Source organism: Podarcis vaucheri, assembly GCF_965113315.1.
Source record: "Podarcis vaucheri genome assembly, chromosome: Z".
In the NCBI taxonomy this organism is placed as follows: Eukaryota; Metazoa; Chordata; class Lepidosauria; order Squamata; family Lacertidae; genus Podarcis; species Podarcis vaucheri.
This window is the reverse complement of record NC_138758.1, coordinates 28702730-28722157: the sequence shown is the minus strand read 5'-3', so window position 1 is coordinate 28722157 and position 19428 is coordinate 28702730. Positions and strand designations below refer to the sequence as shown.

Genomic DNA, 19428 nt, shown 5'->3' with positions numbered 1-19428 from the left:
AAAATCTTGAAGAACTTTGGCATAATCGAGGACAAAGACTTGTTCTCTGCTGCCCATTTTCTTAGGTATGACTAGTTACTTGGGCTGTGAAGATTCAGGTCCTGATTCAGGCTGGATCGCTTCAGGCCCAACCCAATCCAAGAGGATCCAGGCTCTGAATGGAGCCAGGGGTTTTGCACAGCCTTAGGGTCAAGTGCCAAGGGGGAGGGGAGAGATTTCTCACCTGCACAGTCTAATTCTCCCTTCTCCTTGCCACCTGGCTGCATGTTTAATATCCTCCCCCAAATTTTCACAGCTCCAGGTTGCTCTGAGTGAACCCGACCCAATCCGAGATGATCTGGGGCTGCATTAACCCACTCCATACTGGATGCTCGGCCTTAGCTGCCACAGTCATCAGTCTTCAGAATTCAATTTTCTCTTCAGGGTCACTTCAAGTTAGTTTTCTGGGCAGGAGGGTGGCTGCATCTTGTCTTTAGTCCTCATTCATATATGCATGAGCCCTAAGGCACACACCCGCCATGTTTATCTCTATAAAGTGTTGAAGGGCATACAGAAATGCATATTGAGAAACCTGTAGTTTTTCCTCAACAGCTTCTGTATTTGCCATCTGCTCTGTACCGGGAAATGTTTAATGCCTGATGTTTTACAATTTTTTATGTGCTGTAAGCTACCCAGAGTGGCTGGAAAAACCCAGCCAGATGGGCAGGGTATAAATAATGATGATAATAATAATAATAATAATAATAATAATAATAATAATAATAATACTTCTCCTCATGGTGGAGAAAATAGGAGGAAAGGTTCTGTGAGACAGAATGGGAGTTTTCCTTTGTCATTTATTTACTTTTTTCAGGTTTTTTTAAATTGAGAATAAAAAGAGATACAAAGGTACGCAGCAGGATACAAAACAGAAAAAACCAAATGGAGCATCAGATTAAGGTTTCATCCATTTCCAAACAAAATTGTATTTGGACTGGACTTGCCAGTGTTGAGTCTAATTTGATAAATAAGTCACAAAAAACCACCAGGTGGCTATATTGTGGAAATATTGGAAGGGGGCTCCCTTCCCAACCCACAATACCTGTGGGTTCAGCCTGGATGGTCAAAATAATCCAGACACCAATTTGTTGGCCAAACAGGATGTCTTTATTAAAAACATTGCAATAGATGACATTTAACCCCCCCCCCAAGGCAGAGAAGGGATGCGGGTGGCGCTGTGGGTTAAACCACAGAGCCTAGGACTTGCCGATCAGGTCGGCGGTTCGAATCCCCGCGATGGGGTGAACTCCCGTTGCTCGGTCCCTGCTCCTGCCAACCTAGCAGTTCGAAAGCACGTCAAAGTGCAAGTAGATAATTAGGTACCGCTCCGGCGCTCCGTGCACTGCTCTGGTTCACCAGAAGCAGCTTAGTCATGCTGGCCACATGACCAGGAAGCTGTACGCCAGCTCCCTCGGCCAATAAAGCAAGATGAGTGCCGCAACCCCAGAGTCGGCCACGACTGGACTTCATGGTCAGGGGTCCCTTTACCTTTACCTTTAAGGCAGAGAAGAAAATACTGCACCAGGTAAAAGACACAGAAATCTCTCTACCTTAAGCATTCCTAAACAACAGCTATTCTGTCTGGCTAAGTCATATGGCATAACAATGGCCTTCACCCTTATCTCCTTTGTCCTTCAACAGTTTCTCTTGTTTATGTGCCACTTTGTCTTTCTTTCATGCCTCTCTTGCAGACACAACCTTCACTTGTTCAACCCTTCTCATGCACATTTCAATTTTCATTCTAGAACTCCAATAATTTCAATAATTTCTCTGACAGCACTATAGTCCAGTGGAGCAGTGTCTCCCCAGACAACCCTTAGCTGGTGACTCACATTTCTCAGATATGGCCATGAACGGTTTAAACCATTTTAACACAGAATGCAGTGCATTCTTCTATCCTTGAGCTATAATCAAATAGGCTGTAGCCGTCAGGTGGGTAATCAGAGTCTTACTGTGAATTTCAGAGCTACCTTCTACAAACAGAGAAATCAAATATAACTTAGGATCCAAGAAAACTTTTTGCCCAGTAAATAATCCAATTTCCAGCACTATCTGACCTCAGAACTTATTTACTTGGACACAGTCCCACCACATGTGATGGTCGGTTCCTCTCACATTACAATGTGTTTCAAACATGACTTCTTGAGAGGGAATGGTAGGTGAGTCAGGATGGCTGACGCTGGACAAAGGGACTTGGCAAAGTGTCCTCAAAGGAAGTTGCCTTGCACAGAGTCAACTTAGCTTAGGGTTGCCATATTTCAAAAAGTAAAAAAGCAGGATACCCCAAAAGTTTATGAGCTTTTTGGGGGAAGATTCCAAAAGTTGTTGAGCTTTTTCTTTGCAAAAACACATAAAAAAATTGTAATTTTTTGATTGACTTACCTAAGATCCAGGACAAAGCACCACATTTCTGAAATCCCCCTTGGACATCATTTCTGGATTTGAAATCCTGGACATATGACAGCCCTAACTTTTAGCTCAGGACTGTCTACATTGACTGGCAGCAACTCTCCAAGCTCTCAGGCAGAGAAGGGATTTCAAGGACAATTGCATTTAATCCCTGTGGCCGCAGCTCAGTGGAAATCACACATTGTGCATGTTTTTCTGCCATTACCACTTGAGAAACAATGTACTGGAGAGTAAACCCCACTGGACTCAATGGAACTTGGTTTTGTGGAAAGGGGGGGGTTGCATGTGTTTGCTGCTGTCAAGCCAGCCCCTATGCACGCTTGCTTGAAAGGAAGCCGCAGCAGTATAAAAGGGACCATACACTCTAGTAATAATGCCTGCATGTCTCTTCTTCCCTGGCCACCCTGCCTTTAGACAGCCCTGGATCACTCCAGGTGGGTCCAAATGATGCAAGGCTATCACAACACAATCTGTTCAAAGCCCAAATCAACCCCATATCAGGTTAATGCGGTTCACTATCTGGGCTTCAGATGGATCTGACTGAGCCACTAATCTGAAAGTGCTTCAATCATTCCAAAGTGCTATAAAAATGCAGAGATTTTTATCGGTTTGGATAATAATGTGAAGGTTGCCCCTTGTGTCTGAAGCCAATAGAAGGCAGAGCATGATACCTAACAATGAGAATTTATGGCAGCAAAAGCAAGCCACACATTCTGGCTGAGGGGGAAAACCTTAGGTTCCAAGTTTTTCACCAAGGAACAATCATAATTTTAATTGTTCGTTGTGGTTGGATGTGCTATCTGTAGATCAGGCTTTTGAAACTAAACAAACAAACTGAACAGGTAATGGTGGGTCAGCTTTCCTTGACCCTCAAACCTCAGAACAATCCCAGTGATTCTGCAAGCTCCTCTGTCCACTTCCTTGGCAATCTCTTTCCCACACTTGAGAAAAAACACAGGAAGATCTAAGGAAGCCTATGTGGAAACACAGAAGACAAAAGCCACGAGTCCTGAAAATAGAACGAGAGACCATACATTTCCTTTACATATCGCAGCCAAGACCAGGATTTTGCAAAATCTTTCGGGCCCATAGGCTTTCATGATTCCCCATACACCATAAAAGGAAGCATAGCAAGGGCCATGCCATCATCAACTAAGTGCTTAAACAATCCTGTTTTCTTTCCCTCTTGACCAGTCCTTTCAAAAACTCCTTTGTGGTGCTAAAAGCTTTCCCATGTCAGAACCAAAACAAAATCTCTTTGCATCTGCACTGTGCAAATTCCCTTTCTGTTATGGGGGCATGAGAGGAACTAACAACAACAACAACAACAACAAAAACCCCACCCAGTTCTAGCTCACTTCAGTGGCAAATGAAGAACGGCTGCCTTCCCATCTGCAGAAACGGAACATGCCAACTTAACCGATTGGACCCCAGCACAATAAATTCTGCTGCTCTCAATGGGCAACAGGACTGGGGCATCCCTCTATTTGAATGACTAAATAAATGGAGAAGGAAGAAGCAGCATTGGGGTGCCTACTGGTCCAGTCTGGCCCCATACAAAGCCCTTGACTGCCCCTTCATTATGCACCTTAGGTACCTCATTTCAAGTGAGCAAAGAGCAGCTCAAACAACTCTCCTATTCACAGAGTGGACAATAATTTATTTACCTCAATCTCTGTTTGGCCACTTTGCTCATGTTATAGGGATGGGCAGACCTGCTAACTTAAGCACCTCTCCGTTTTTTATTTTTCCAGTCTTAAGTTCAGTTCTCCACATTTCCAAATCAGTTTGAGGGAGATGTTGTTGTTGTTGTTGTTTTTAAAGAAAAATCTCCATGAAAATTTATCAGCATTTCAGTGCAACTATTTTCCCTAATACACACATTTTTTGTATGCAATTCAGTCTAATGTACACATGTCTGCAACAACATTTCCTCTAAAACCTTTTCTTTTTGTACACATTATTTGGCAGGGGAACTGCACTACAAAATTTGGAGGAGACCACTATTCCCCTCAAGAACCCAGAGTTTCCCAGAGTTCTCTGGGAAGAGGGATTGACTGTTAAACCACTATGAGACAACTATCATCACCATTCAATGAACCAAAGCTCCCAGAATTCTCTGGGAGAAGCCATGACTGTTTAAAGTGGTATCATAGAGCTTTAAATGCATGTTGTGAACATTGCCTTAGTCAATGTTCTAAAGTGAGGGACTAAAGTGCATAATAGTAATCGGAGGGCTCTGTCACTTAACTAGATAATTCCTTGGCCTGATCGTTATATTCTCATTGTATCATGTATTAATGTTTTGCCTCACTTGACTCTCCCACTTTCCCCTCTTCCCCTCTTCTTTGTAACAGAAATGGGCCTGGGATGAGTCATTAGCATCCCATCTGCTGCACGATAACAGTTACATATGGTCAACTCCTATATTGCCTTGCTCCTTGCTGGCTGGGGCTTTCTCCTGCCACAGCAAACGCTCCCTTGGTAAAAATGTGCTTATGTGAAGTGGCATTGCCAGATAACAATCTGGGCTGGTTGATTTTGGCAGGTATTGCTGCTTTCTCTGTCTTTCCTGGCAGATAAATAAACAAGTAGTGGATAAAATATCTCATCAGCTAGTGAACTGAGGAGCGTTTAGCCTACCATCATTCTTATGCCAGGGTGCCAACTTGGCCAGAGTGCTTTGGGTATGGAGCTGGGCTTCCTGCCCAGTTACTTCTCAAGGGGTGAAGGGATGTTGGCAAAAGGGCAGCTTAACTTCATGTCAGTCATTTCATGCAGGCTGCAAAATTGGGGTAAAACTACAACAACCCTGATCTCTTATTTCAGGAACTGTTAAGAGACTGAAAGCATGGTTTTGTTGTGTCCATGTTGCCACGCCCCCCTTCAAATTACAATTCATTCTCCAGAAGGAAAAATGGAAGTGTGTGTGTGTGTGTGTGTGTGTGTAGTAATTTCAACTATGAATTTGTTGGCACCTTTACTTGGAAACAATCTCCACTGAGCTCAGTGGGACTTACATCTGAGTAAACAGGTATAGTGAGGGATAAAGACTCTCAAGCTCAAGGGTCACCCTCCCTAGAAAGCACTCCCTCCCTCCAGTGCTCTGTGCCCTCCTCAAGCGTTTTTGCCAGTCTGGAATTGTGTCCTTGGACTGTAGTGATGCATTTTGCTTGCCTCTGTAGATGAACAGATGTGTGTGTAGAAAAAAACCCACTTACCTTTGCATGGCTGGAATGTAACCTACTGTACACAGGTCAGTTGCATCTTTTTGCCCAACCCACTTTTTCCTGTGGCTTAACCCACTGCTGACATGTGGCCCTGGAAGGCTGTCCACAAGGCAATGTGGCCCCTGAGAAAAGGTGGGTGTGCTGCTGTCTGCTTCAGAGTATCCGTAAGTCTGTAAATGTTAGTCAGTCTTAGATACAAATCTATGTAAGATGCTTTAGCAATTTTGAGTAGCGCAACCCAAAAGCACTCAGCCTGAAGCAACTTCAACCCGAGGTATGACTGTATCACCTATCTGCATTGTATATTTTAATCTATAACTGCAAGTACACTAAGTAAAAGTTATTTGTTATTTAAACATTAAAAGAGAGTGAAAAGAGAACTAATTAAAGGGTATAATGACACAGGGCTGTCTTCTGCATACTCTGCAAATGGGAACTAGAGTTTTAATTCCCCTTCTCGGACAAAGTGCTATGTACAATTATTATTTTTAAACATTTTCAGACCGATTTTGTCTCAAAGATCATTGAAACTTTTTTTTTTACTCTGAAGCAGACAGCAGCACAACACAATATGCCTGCTGCTCTAACTGTTAAGACTGTTCTACTAATTGCCATAACTGTACCAACTGAAAATAACTGCCACAGAGTCAATGACATCATAGAGTTCTACACTCTTGCAACTGACCTTTTACATATGCCTTGATGCTAACATCCCACAAAAGGTTCCCCATCTCTGAGGTGTATAAGACAGAACTGGCAATATCTATTTTCTTTCTGTGACTCCTGGTCCCCCTTTCCTAGTTGCATTACAAGTCTCATTGGCTTCTACAGCCATTCATTACTGCTTTTTTTCCAATTGGAACACAATATTGAAATCACTGGCTGGGGGTGAGGGCAGTGACGGTCTGCTTTCACAGCCCCACCCGGCCATGGAGAATAAGGAACAAGATCAGGTTTCGAGTATTTTGAAGGGAAATTACACCCTGTCTGAAGCCAGGTTTCTCTGCAAATCTTGGCACGTGCTTCAACATCTGATGAATGAGAAGAGATAGACTTGTGTTGTTTTAAATAGCAAGCATGCAGCATAAGAATGATTCCAAGGCAAACCTGAGATGTCCAGGGGGATATGGCAGCATGTTCTCCACGAGGTAGGCAGCTCAGTTGTAGAGCTTGTGCCTCTCGGATTCAATCCCTAGCATCTCCAGGTAGGGCTAGGAGAGACTCGCACCTGAAACCCTGGAGAGCAGCTGCCAGTTGGTGTAGACCAACCAGTGGCCCGGTTCAGTACAGTATGTCACCTTCCTATGCTCTTATTCACCTCAACAGTGCTCAAACAGGCTATTTCCTCTACCTACTTCCATTCAGATTTGAGCAGACAGAATTTCAAACCTTCAGACACTGACTTGGGAAATATACGTTGAGCTCAGTGGAACTTACTTCCAAGTAAACATGTATTGGCTCCTGCCACATAGTTGCGCAGAGCCTGACACATTTTTATACCCTAAAATTCAGGAACAATTTTATGAGCACTAGTAACATGGCAGAAAGTTTGCAGGGTGGTGGTGGCTCCCAGTGGGAAGACAGCGAGTGGAGTATAGTGGCTAGAGTGTTGGATTAAGTCGTTGGAGACCAGGGTTGAAATCCCCACTCAGCCATGAAACTCACTGGGTTGACCTTGGGCTAGTCAGCAGTCTCTCAGCGTACCCTACCAAACAGGGTTGTTGTAGGGATAAACTGGAGAGGGAAACGAAACTATGCAAATCCACCTCTAGCTCCTTAGAGCAGTGGTTCCCAATTAGCCAAGTACTGCAGATGCCCTGTTTTTTCAAAAACAAAGCCATGGACCCCCTACTTGTGGAAATTTTGATATCTCTGTGATAGTTTTTGTTATGTTAATGGTGTTGCGGGTGTCTCACACAGACCCCCTAGGGTCTGCAGACCACCACTTGGGAACCACCGATTTAGAGGAAAGCCAGGATCTCAATGTTCCTATATTGTGACTGTAATCTTAAAGGGACAGGAAAGTGTGACATAATCAGGTAGAAGTGTTATGGGAATTTAAAAAAGACTGTATATGACTCCGCTGCCAAGTCCTTGCCTGGGGTAGTCTCTCTCTCTCTGTGTGTGTGTGTGTGTGTGTGAATGCCTTTCAAGTACAGTGATACCTCGGGTTAAGAACTTAATTCGTTCTGGAGGTCCGTTCTTAACCTGAAGCACCACTTTAGCTAATGGGGCCTCCTGCTGCCGGAGCACGATTTCTGTTCTCATCCTGAAGCAAAGTTCTTAATCCAAGGTACTATTTCTGGGTTAGCGGAGTCTGTAACCTGAAGTGTCTGTAACCTGAAGCATATGTAACCCGAGGTACCACTGTATACAAAACTACAATGAGATTCCACATACAGTACACACACAAACACAGAGAGCTTTCTTGATTTTCACACTCTTTTAACAAGGGGCTGATGCGTTTTGAAGTGGGCTTGATCTCTTTGGCAGGGACTCACACCTCCAAAGGTCTCCTGTTGCTTCATCTGACCACCTGTAGGCTGCTGGATAATTGGAGTTGACTTCTGGAAATCTAAGTGCTTGTTTACTGGAAGGAGGAAATCAAGGGTGAGGATGCACAAGTGGTAAAGAGAAGCCTATAAAGATGGTATCTTGCCAGAGTTAGCAAGTAAGGATGGGCAGATCAATCTATTTTTGGACAGTGTCAACTTCACATATGTTCAGTCATAAATCCATTTCATCCCTTTACTGCTTTTTTATCTATTTACTTAAACTCCACACGAACAGTCATGTTTACATATGTATCTAACAAGTATTTAAATAAAATACATCAATAGTATTTATCTCAATGTTCTCTTTTTGAAAATACATATTTGTAATGCATTTTGGGCACGTATTTTGAGCTGACAACCGTATTGCAAAATCTGGAGAGGTGAAAACTCTGAAGAATAATTACATTCCAAACTGTTTATTGTCCAGGAGTTGCAAATTAGGTCAGTTTGTTTTGGAATCCACAGAAATTGAATTCCTAAAGGCAGGGCCAGCTCAAGACATTTTGGCACCTGACGTGAACCACAGAATGGTGCTCCCCTCCCTGGCAGGAAAGAAGTGGGAAGTGAAGATTGACACCAGAAATAAAGGTGAAATATAGATTTACACTGGGATCCACTCCCTTGTGGATTCTGCCACCTGAGGTGGTTACCTCACCTTGCCTCATGGATAGGCTGGCCCTGTCTAAAGGATCCCTTGTTGCTAGTCTCCACAGACAGCGAATGATGCAAATTTCATTTCAAAGCATGACTTAGTACAGGTTTCTTGTCTGTTGCTTTGCTTGACCTTTCTTTTCTGTTCTTTGTCCAGCTGTCAAAATGTAGATTGCAAGTTTCTGGTGACACTGACCTGTCTATATGTGGGTGTGCAGGAGGGGTCCTTACATGGGGGAATAACCCCAGTGTCTGCAATAATAATGGTACTACAGTACAAAACCAACTTTGCAGTGACTTCTTTTAGTAGTAGGGATCCATCTGGACTCTGGCTGTGCAAACTCACTGGGGAGATCTGCATCTCCCTCATGCTAGTCTTTTCAAGTTATTGCTACATAGTATTTTCTGGTATTTACCAATTGCCCCTGGCTCTTCCTGCTATTTTAAAAATAGAGTTAGGCAACTTCATGTCAGTTAAAGTGAACAATGGGTGTTAGCGATCATACAGATTGTGCCTGTATGTTCAGAGGCAGCATATCTGTGAAGCAACTGCAGGGTCTGTTGCTCTCACACGTTGCTTATAAATGTCTCAGAAGCACACAGGTGACTGATGGTAGGAAGAGAATTCCTGATTAAATGAACAGGAACCTAATACAACAGTGCTCACTTTATGTTCTTAACTCTGTTCCCATTTTTTCCCAGGTTGCAAGCTTCTTTACCAGCCCTAGCTCCTGTACATTTAACAACAACTCAGTTGGCTGACAACTGCATGACACACTGATTTTGGAAGATCAGGTTGCTAATAAAGGCATGGAAACAGGCCAGGCTTGAGTTTTAGAACAATTGGCAACCCTGGGTATGCCTCCCTGACCAAGAAACAGAGCAGAGAGTGCATACCTGACTTCTGATTCTTCCTAACTGCAGAATCCAATTATGTATTGAGATACCTCACAAGGCTCAAAATGTAGGTTTTGGTGTGCAAGGAAGATTGGCTGCAAAGGAGGGTCTTTAATTGCTATCCTGCAGAAGGAATGGTTGACAAATTCTCACTTTCCTTTCACAAGCAGCACCTGCTGACATTCTGGTGTTAAAAGGCACACCTGTCCTCTCCTGTATCCTTATAATGGGTCACCCTATAATGGGTACCTGGTGACTGAGCAACTGCATCCAGATTTCTTTTTTAAAATCCTGTTCACACACTAAGATTCCAAGGGGTTCTCCAGGGCAAGATGAAAATAATGGTTGTGTTAATAGGTGTCCACAGGCAAGTGGGGAGTTAATGAAAAGTTGGGACTCTTTTGTGGACAGGGGAAGGGCTGATCATCAATGCAAATTTACTGGAGGGAGAACAGTAATTGCAAAAGGTAATGCCCATCTACTACTGTCTTTACTCCATCCTACTGAATACTAACTGAATGCAGGTAGTGGGTGTTTGCTTACAGAAGGTCTCAGATCTGATAACTGACATTGCCAGCTTTCTTCTGCCCCCCCCCCTTTAATAAAAAAGTCATGTAGGTGGTGACCTAGCATGGAAGACTGCTGTCAATCAGAATAGACAGTACTGGGCTAGATGGACAGCTGGCCTGACTTGCAGATAATATCAAGTTGTGGGTTAGTGTTATATGCACAAGTCTCAAGCTCTGATTCTCTGGTGCAGCTATGAAGAGGAGCATTTCCCTCAGTTTTCTACTAACAACACTTTTGCATGATGTCCAAACAGGAAAATGAGGTTAATATTTATGGTTTACTGGAATACACCACAGTTCAAAGGTGGCTTGCTCAGACAAACCATTGTTAAAATTAACCACAGGTTGTCCAGTCTTGGACTTAACCTCAAAATGCAGCTAGATGAACCTGGAAGCAAAAGCTTACAAGACCTTCCATGCAGCCATGCCGAGAAGAAAGTGATGGAGGACATAAGCCTGAGGCTTATGCACACAAGCACTAAATGATGGTTTGGCATTATGTGCAAATGCAGTAGTGCAGCAATAGGAGGCATCTTCCTGAATTTCCACCTAGCATCTGTAGCAACTACGAAAATGTTTCTAGCAGGAACCGCCATCTAGTGCCAGCCCCCGGTATTAATGTGCACATCTCCAGTTCTGCTTTGCTTCAAAGCGAAGAGAAAAAGCATTGTAATTGGAAACATATCTAGGAAAATCCTGGCCAATTAAGTCAACAGCATTTTTGAAATACTTGTGTCTATAAAGGAAACCAAACTGAACTCTGTAACCGTTCAACTTTAGGCTGAATGATTTCCCCCAACCAGTGCCCTCTCTTCAGACAAGTGCAGCAACCATTATCATTACCATTTGATGAAACTGTCAGAACTTAAGCAGGAACAGTCACTCCCTAGCTCTGTGCTATGATAGGTAATGAACACATCTGTACGACTAGACAGCAGTGCATACCCAATGAAGGCTTCTACACAAGAGCAGCCCTCTGTCAATCTACCCTCCTTCTACTTTGGAGCCACTAATTCTGAAAGAACTATTCTCTCCTTCTCTCAGCCTCACTATAAACACATCCTAGAGTGAACATGAAGCTCAAGTTGCCTTTCAGTCTTTCTCCTGCTATCAGCATGGATACCTGCTTGTCAGAAACTACATTAACCAAAAGATGCTCTAAACCCAATATGTGATAGAACCCCTTACATTCCCTATTCCATGCCTAAGCATTGCTGGTAAAAACATGTACAAGTGTGTGCCCATGTGCCAATATCTTTTTAGCACCCCAGCTTCTCGTAAGTTCATTTCATATTGACCTCTTGCAAAGAATTCTTCTTATTCGACTAACAGAACTACCCCTCCAGAAATAGCTAAGGGGTCCTTGCTTTGTGAAGAATATAATCAGCGTTCAAAGTTGGGAGTACTGAAGCAGGGGACAGGTTTTTTTAACCCAAAGTAAAAATAGCATTGGGGATCTGTCCCCTTAATTGAAAATACCAAATGCTGGAATAACTTGCAGGAAAATTATTCTAGATAAAGGATGCATCCAGACAGATGCCGTGTCAGACACCTCAGAAGTCAAACTGAAATTTTGATGCTGGCAAGATCTGGCTTTGGAAAGAGTACTTAATTTTGAGAAAAGTCATTTGGGGTGCAAGTCTGTTTGGGAACAAACACTTGACTATTTAGAAGCCTTTAGGCACACACCATGCCTAATTTGATGCATTCTGCACCAGCTTAGGGAATGCATTTTTACTTCATATATTCCAGATTCCATTCTGGCATTAAATATGGATGCCCGGGCTGACATAAAGTGCCCCCCAAGCCCCCCAGCACAAGTGAAATCCTGCCTATGGGCCATTGACTAACTTTGTACTTCATTTCACCACCCCCTTGGTTTCATAAACTCACCCCCAGTGCCCCCTACTTTACCCTACGAAAAGCATTATTCAGAATTGCAGTTTGCATGACCCACCAAAGAAGATAAAAACACAATATTCAAAACAGTAACATTTAATTACACCTTTACTGCAAATCCAGTTAAAACTATTTAGTTTAATTAATTCCAGAAAACTGGTGAACTTGATCCAGTGATGCCAGATATTTCAAGAAATATATTTTTGTGCGTTATTACAAATGAAAACAGAAATGTGAAGCAAATTTATAGCTTAAAGTATTTATAGATAACTACTTACCGAACTAATTTATAATAAAATCAATAGCTATACCCAATAAGAGGCTATCTTGTGACTTGAGACAAATGCAAGAAAACATGACCAAAGGAAAAAGCTTTGAAAGCAGTAAGAGCAGTAAAACTTTAAATTTGAAGCGAGGAAGGTGTTTTGCTCCAAGCTCTAGCCTGGTCAGTTATAAATAAGAGATCATCACACTTTAGAAGGACCCACTCCCAGTGTCCCCCTGCCACCCCTTGCCTCTTAGTGACCCCCTAGGTAATGCCACCTCCCACTTTGGGAACCACTGCTTTAGATGTTCTATTGGAAAGTGGATATATGAGTGATTTTCAGAGCTGTTTCTGTGCCACAGTATAGCACCCAAAGAGGGAATTACTCTCATTACAAACCAAATGCAGAGATGGTTGCCATAACATGTGCACTTGGGATGCTGCATAAGAGCCACAAAGCATGGACCAGTATGAGAGGGGTTTATATACACATAAACACAATGTATGATGGCTGGCTGCAAAATCAAAGGGCAATGCATATGTTCGTGTGTACATCTTCTCCACCACATGACTGCATCATGACTAAGCCACCTCAGAAAGCATTATAATATCACCTGGATCTACTTCAGGCACTGCACCTTTTACTGCAAATGGTTAATGCTCAAACTGTCCCCAATGAACACTGATGTTCTGGCCCCTGTGGGTTACTGTCCCATATTCACATTCTGGGGAGACTGTGGGGGTCCCTTTCAAAGCACAGGTGTGTATCAAAATTCTTCAAGTTTCAACCCTGTCATTGGAGACTCCGGAAGTTAACTCTGTCCCCATATCTTTGTATACATCTTGCTTCTGACACACGTGCATCTAAGCACTGCGCTTTCTTTTCCTCCCCTCTCCCTGGCATATAACCTACCCACCTCCATATGCAGGGACTCTAGCCTCATTGCAGAGCACTTTCTTTCCATGCAGAAGTCCCAGGCCAGCACCTCTAGTTAAAAGGGGGTATTAACTACAGGTGCTGCCAATCAAGAGTTGCAAATAACTGGGCTAGATGGACAAATTGCCTGACTTGGTATAAGGCCGTCTCATTTGTTCACTTGGATATGTAAAGAGTTGCAGCTGCTGTTTAATAAATACAAACAGCTCAACTAAACATCCTATTTAGTTTTTATAAATAAAAAAACCCCAACAACAACAACAGCAAGCAAACAAGCCTGTTATGGTCAGCCTGCTAATATGACCTGCTTCAAAAGCCAATGCAGGGCAGAGAAAATAAGTGCAACACAGAGATGGCACAGGAGAAATTTCGTCAATGCATGATTTGGGGAGAGAGATCAAACAGGGATCCTTGATAAGGAGAGAAGAGGGGTGCTACATGTGCCTAAGGGTGTCCTAGTAGTCCCCCATCTAAACCCTGGGAAGGCCATGCTGAGCTAAATAGACCTATGGTCAATTGGTATAAGGCTACTTCCTATGCTCCAATATACTAAATAACAGCTGCCGGTCAGTGAAGGCAATACTGTGCTAGATGAACCAGTGTTCTGACTTGGTACAAAGCAGTTTCTTATTGTCCTTTGCAAAACATTGAACAGCAGGTTGCATGCAACAGACAAGGGCTCAGTTATCCACTGACAAGATACCAACATATCCTACATTTCTGTCCTGTCTCTTTAGGAAGAGAGAAAGCTGCCTTATACCAAGTCAGCTTATTGGTCCATCCAGCGCAGTGCTTGGAATTGAACTTGGGGCTTTCTATATGCAAAGCCTGCACTACCCCACTGAGGGTAAATTCTCCCACAGGGCATATTTCAGCATATGACACTGGCCTTTTGCTGAATCAGCACACTGGTCCATTTAAATCAGAGCATTGCATATTCTGATTGGCAGCAGCTTTCCTTGCACAGGTAGGTGTCTCCCATTACTGGAGATGCAAGGAATTAAACTCAGGATGTTCTGCATGTACCACATCATAGCTGTCAACGTTTTCCTTTTTTTAAGGGAAATTCCCTTATTCCGAATAGGATTCCTTGCGAGAAAAGGGGAAAGTTGACAGCTATGTACCACATGTGCCCTGCCACTGAGTCATATTCATGCATATGTGAAGTAACTTCAAAATGTTTGCATTCATGGCAGAGAAAGAAAGCAAAAGAAGCAGAGGCTAGGGGAGAGGGGATGGGGACAGGGTGAGGACAAATACATGGGATATTTGTTCGCTCCTTTTATCCAGTAATCTCCCTGACAGTGTATGTTTTGGCCCAGTGGGAATGCCTTGAAGCCAGGCCCAAGAACCCAGGAGCTGAAAACAAAGGCCACATTTTTAAAGGAGCGCTGACCAAGATCAACATGAAAGTGGCTGATGGGATTTTGCAAAGTGCCAATCCCACCTAAGGGCTCTTTCAACCCAAATCCACCTTGTCCCCAGAACAAGGAGGCCTGGCTGGCTTTGGAAACCCCTCGTTTGTCAAGGGTGGCTGTCAAAGTGTGCCGTGCCTTGCAAAAAGTAACTCTCAGCCAATCAGGTGGATGGAAGAAGAAATAAAAACAAGGAGCCTTTTTGCAAAGGTGCACCTGGAAGGTGGAGAGAGTGAGAGGGAAAGCCAGGTAACCCAGAAAGTTGATCTTGCCTGTTTTAAAAAAGAAGAACTGAAATGAAACCAGACTGAGTCACTTGGAAAATGCATCAGTCTGCACAGAGAAGCCGCTCTTACCTTGAAGCAACAGCAGTCCAGGCAGAAGGGACAGCAGTAGGGAAATCCTGAGGTCTGGCAACATTTTCAGTTGCAGTTGAAGCGGAATCTTCTGAAAGGTGCCAAGAGGAGGAGGACGACGACGACGAGTACTGCCGAAGGATGCCCGCTTGAGCAGCAAACAAGCTGAGTTGCTAGCAAGCTAGCTGTCTGGGCTGGAGGAGACGTCCAGCGCTGTTCTCACTTGTTGCTCCACTCACTGCTGGGGTGAAAAAAGTTTATCTCTCTTTGTTTTTTCCTGGTGATGCAAATCTTAATTTGTCGTTTAAAAAAAGAAAGAAAAAATCCTTTTTTGATCTAGAAGGTCTTTTTTTCTGGGGTGGCTCCGTTTCATAAAGGAAGAGCAATCCCTAGATGTGGTTAACGATGGGGGAAATAATCAGCAAGTCACTCCAACAAAAGTTTGCAGACACCCCAACAGAAGTCTCTCTCTTGCAGTCTTCCACTGGGCTGCAATTATTTCTGGTAGAAAGTAAGCAGCTCTCTCTCGGCTTCTTCGCAGCTTCACCCGAGCTCTCCCTGGTGGGCCCGGGAGGCACAGGTGCTGCTGCTGCAGCTCCCGCTGTGCGGGGACCGAAGTTTGAAGCTTCCAAACTTGCTCAGGCTTTCCAAGGGATGGTGAGGATGCTTGAGAGAAAAGGGAAAAAAGAACCGCTTTAAGTTCCCAAGAACTCACGAGGATCTAATGTTGTGATGGGGCGGAGGGGCACAAAGCTGGGAAGAAGCGACCAGCTCTGCTGCTGCCTCTCAGAGGTCTGGGGCTTGTCCTGGACAGATCAGAGTGTAGGTATTATTCTCTCTCTCTCTCTCTCTCTCTCTCTCCAGCTCCTCCCAGACGGATTGCTTTTGCTGGGATGCTTAATGCAAGCCTGGAATTCTTTATAGCGAAAGAAAAGGAGGAAAGAGAGACGTCAGAAAGAGAGAGGAGGGGGGGGAGAGACCCCACCACCACCTCTGTCACTTTTCCTCGGCTGCCGGGGAGTACTGCTGCTTCCTGTTGCTTAGGTCTGGGCAAGATTTCTCGACGCACCCACCTACCCACACATTTCTATATGCCAGACTACTTTGCCCTGAGTTTTGCTTCCAAAGTTTGAATAAGTAGCAGCAGCAAGTGGCGAAACAGAAAAAAAGACGAAGCAGGAGGACGGTGGCAGTTTTGCATAGTGGCTAGAGTATTGTTGGCGAGACAAGTTTAAATCCTTGCTTTGCCATAAAGCTCACAAGTGACCTTTTCTCAGGGCTCCTCCAATTGATGTGTTTAATAAGCATTCATCCCGATTTGCCTACACAAAGCTGACATGGAGGTCAGATGGTGTGCAGTCTTTACTGAGGATATACGTTCCAACTTGTTTGCGGGAAGGTTATACAGCAGTAAACATTCAGCCTGGTTTCTCCTGACTGCCTCCTTCCTGGCACTTTATTCTGTTTTCATTTATTTATTATTCTTATAATAACAGCATTCATAATTATACCACAACATTTATAAGATCATTACTCATATGAGAAAACAAAAGAGCAATAACAATAACAATAATCTTGCTAGACAAAAGCTTATCCAAAAGATGTACCCTTTTTGTTACCTGTTATACTCCTAGGTTAAAATAAATATAAAGCACTCTTTCCATAATTTATTTGATGTATCTCATAATCAATAACATATACTTGCATTTATTTATTATTTGCTTACTGCATTTATATCCCATCTTTTTCTCTAAGGAGTTATGCTTCTCCCTCTCCTCATTTAATCTCCACAACAACCCTGTGAGGTTGGTGAGGCTGAGAGGTGGTGACTTACTGCAGGATCACACCTGAGTAGGGCTTTGAAACCTGGTCTCCAAGGTATTGGTTTGACACTCTAACCACTACACCACACTGGCTCTATTTTCCTGATAGTATGCATTTTTGAATGTCATTTTCACTAATATATAATCTTTGCAAACACTTTACCCCTGTAAATGCATTTTTTGAGGGGGCGTTATTGGGTTGTTTTTGTTTTCATTATGCATTTTGTGTTTTTGTATTGTGATTTTATGTTGTAACTGCCCTGAGACCTGTACAAATTCAATAGATAATAATATATAATAATTTTTGCCGACATTTCTTGGCTGGGGAGCCATGCTGCAAAAATTAGAGAAGTGCGAATTTCAAAAGGATGAGTGTGTTTCTGTTCACATATTGTTTTGGAAAGTGTGGATTTGAGAGGCATGCCTTTAAATGCAAGCTGGCTTTCTAGCTAGCATTTCTATTTTCCCCACAGCTCCTTCTCATTCAGCATACAACACTTTGCTTGGAGGATTTGCGCTGGCTGCCAACTGGCTACCTGGCTAAGTTCAAGGTGTTGGTGTCAACATGCAAGTCTCAATACAGCCCAGGACCAGGTTTCCTGAGAGACCTCCTTATTCCTTATACTCCTGTAGCCTGCAGGAGAGTTTCTTCTACAAGTTCCAAAGTCCTCAGAAGTTCACTTCACAGTAATGCAGGGCAGAGCTTTTGCTAGCGGTTGCCCCTGTGCAGTGGAATAGTGTTCCTGTCACAATACAGGCAAGCACTCACTATCTGTTCTTTCTGGAAACAGCTAAAGATATTATTGTTCCAACAGTCTTTCCCAGCGGGAAAAATGGGTCTTTACCGCATGTGCCCACTTGTTAGGGTTTTAGTCTTGTTATAAATGTATTAAATTAATTGTAGCAATAATAATATAATAAGAACGATTCATCCCGAATCCATCCTGATTTGCTTATGCAGTGGTTATGCCTTTCCATTTATGTGGTCATTTATTCCACACTTTGTAGTGCATTTCCCCATCACCACAAAGTCTTTTTTGGTAGGTTTCTGGATGAAACATCTGCTCTGGATCCATTCCAGTCCGGCTTCCGCGCTGGTCATGGGACCGAGACGGCTCTGGTCGCCCTAACAGATGATCTCCGCAGGCAGCTGGATCGAGGCGGGTCGGGGCTGCTGATTCTTCTAGATCTGTCAGCAGCCTTTGACATGGTCGATCACGAACTCCTGGACCACCGCCTTGCCGACGTGGGGATCCAGGGCACAGTCCTTCAATGGCTGCGCTCGTTTCTCTCTGGTCGGGGACAGAGGGTGGCGCTTGGGGGGGAATTGTCATCACGCCACTCCTTGGTGTGTGGAGTGCCTCAGGGTGCAATTCTCTCCCCGATGCTTTTTAACATCTTTATGCGCCCCCTCGCCCAGCTTGTCCGGAGTTTTGGGCTGGGTTGCCATCAGTATGCTGATGACACCCAACTCTATCTGTTGATGGATGGCCATCCTGACTCGGCCCCAGACACACTGACCAGATGTCTGGAAGCTGTGGCTGGATGGTTACGTGGGAGCCGGTTGAAGTTAAATCCTTCGAAGACAGAGGTCCTCTGGCTGGGGCGGGACGATATGGGATCGAGGGGGCAACTCCCATCTCTTGCGGGGGTGCAATTAGTGCCAGCACCGTCCGTTAAGAGTTTGGGTGTAATCTTCGATACCTCCCTCTCTATGGAGGCGCAGATTACAGCTATAACAAAGGTGGCATTTTTTCATCTCCGCCAAGCTAAGCAGTTGGCCCCTTACCTCTCTCGCCCTGACCTAGCCACTGTGATCCATGTGACGGTCACCTCCAGACTGGATTATTGTAACTCGCTCTACGTGGGGCTGCCCTTGAGACTGACCCAGAAACTCCAGCGGGTGCAGAATGCCGCGGCGAGACTCCTTATGGGGTCTTCGCTGCGAGAGCACATTCATCCGGTATTATACGAGCTGCACTGGCTCCCGGTGGAGTACAGGATCAGGTTTAAGGTGCTGGTTTTAACCTTTAAAGCCCTATACGGCCTAGGACCCTCGTACCTACGGGACCGCCTCTCCTGGTATGCCCCACAGAGAAACCTACGGTCTGCAAACAATAACATCCTCAAGGTCCCAGGCCTCAGAGAGGTTAGGCTGGCCTCAACTAGAGCCAGGGCCTTCTCGGCTGCGGCTCCAAACTGGTGGAATGCTCTGTCACAAGAGACTAGGGCCCTGCGGGACCTGACATCTTTCCGCAGGGCCTGCAAGACAGAGTTGTTCCGCCAGGCCTTTGGTCAGGGCGCAGCCTGACTCCCTCCTCTGGCAACCTGCACAGAATTTTGCTTAATTGGTTGCCATCAATTTGATTTAATTAATTTTTAT

The 19428-nt window shown here is 44.1% G+C and overlaps 1 protein-coding gene and 1 long non-coding RNA gene across 6 annotated transcripts in view; one reads left to right on the top strand and one right to left on the bottom strand.

Moving 5' to 3' along the window:
- LOC309523943 (vascular endothelial growth factor receptor kdr-like) overlaps nucleotides 1–16111 on the bottom strand; it is a 203460-nt gene extending 187349 nt beyond the window's left edge. For 2 of the 3 annotated variants that reach the window (XM_082208217.1, XM_082208219.1), the window contains exon 1: nucleotides 15223–16110. In XM_082208217.1, the coding sequence (XP_082064343.1) occupies nucleotides 15223–15286 (64 nt within the window). In that variant the 5' untranslated portion in view covers nucleotides 15287–16110. Of the gene's footprint in view, nucleotides 1–15222 lie in introns of all 3 variants that reach the window. The other variant, XM_082208216.1, reaches the window with a different exon arrangement.
- LOC309523987 lies at nucleotides 5525–9704 on the top strand. Of its 3 annotated transcripts, none has more exons than XR_014215712.1 (4): nucleotides 5533–6826; nucleotides 8172–8288; nucleotides 8661–8821; nucleotides 9587–9704. It is a non-coding gene; the product is annotated as an uncharacterized lncRNA (long non-coding RNA). The 3 variants fall into 3 exon arrangements; XR_014215713.1 differs by having other exon boundaries at nucleotides 5534–6826; nucleotides 8699–8821; XR_014215714.1 differs by lacking the exons at nucleotides 8661–8821; nucleotides 9587–9704 and having other exon boundaries at nucleotides 5525–6826; nucleotides 8172–8520.
- Nucleotides 16112–19428: the final 3317 nt, after the last annotated feature.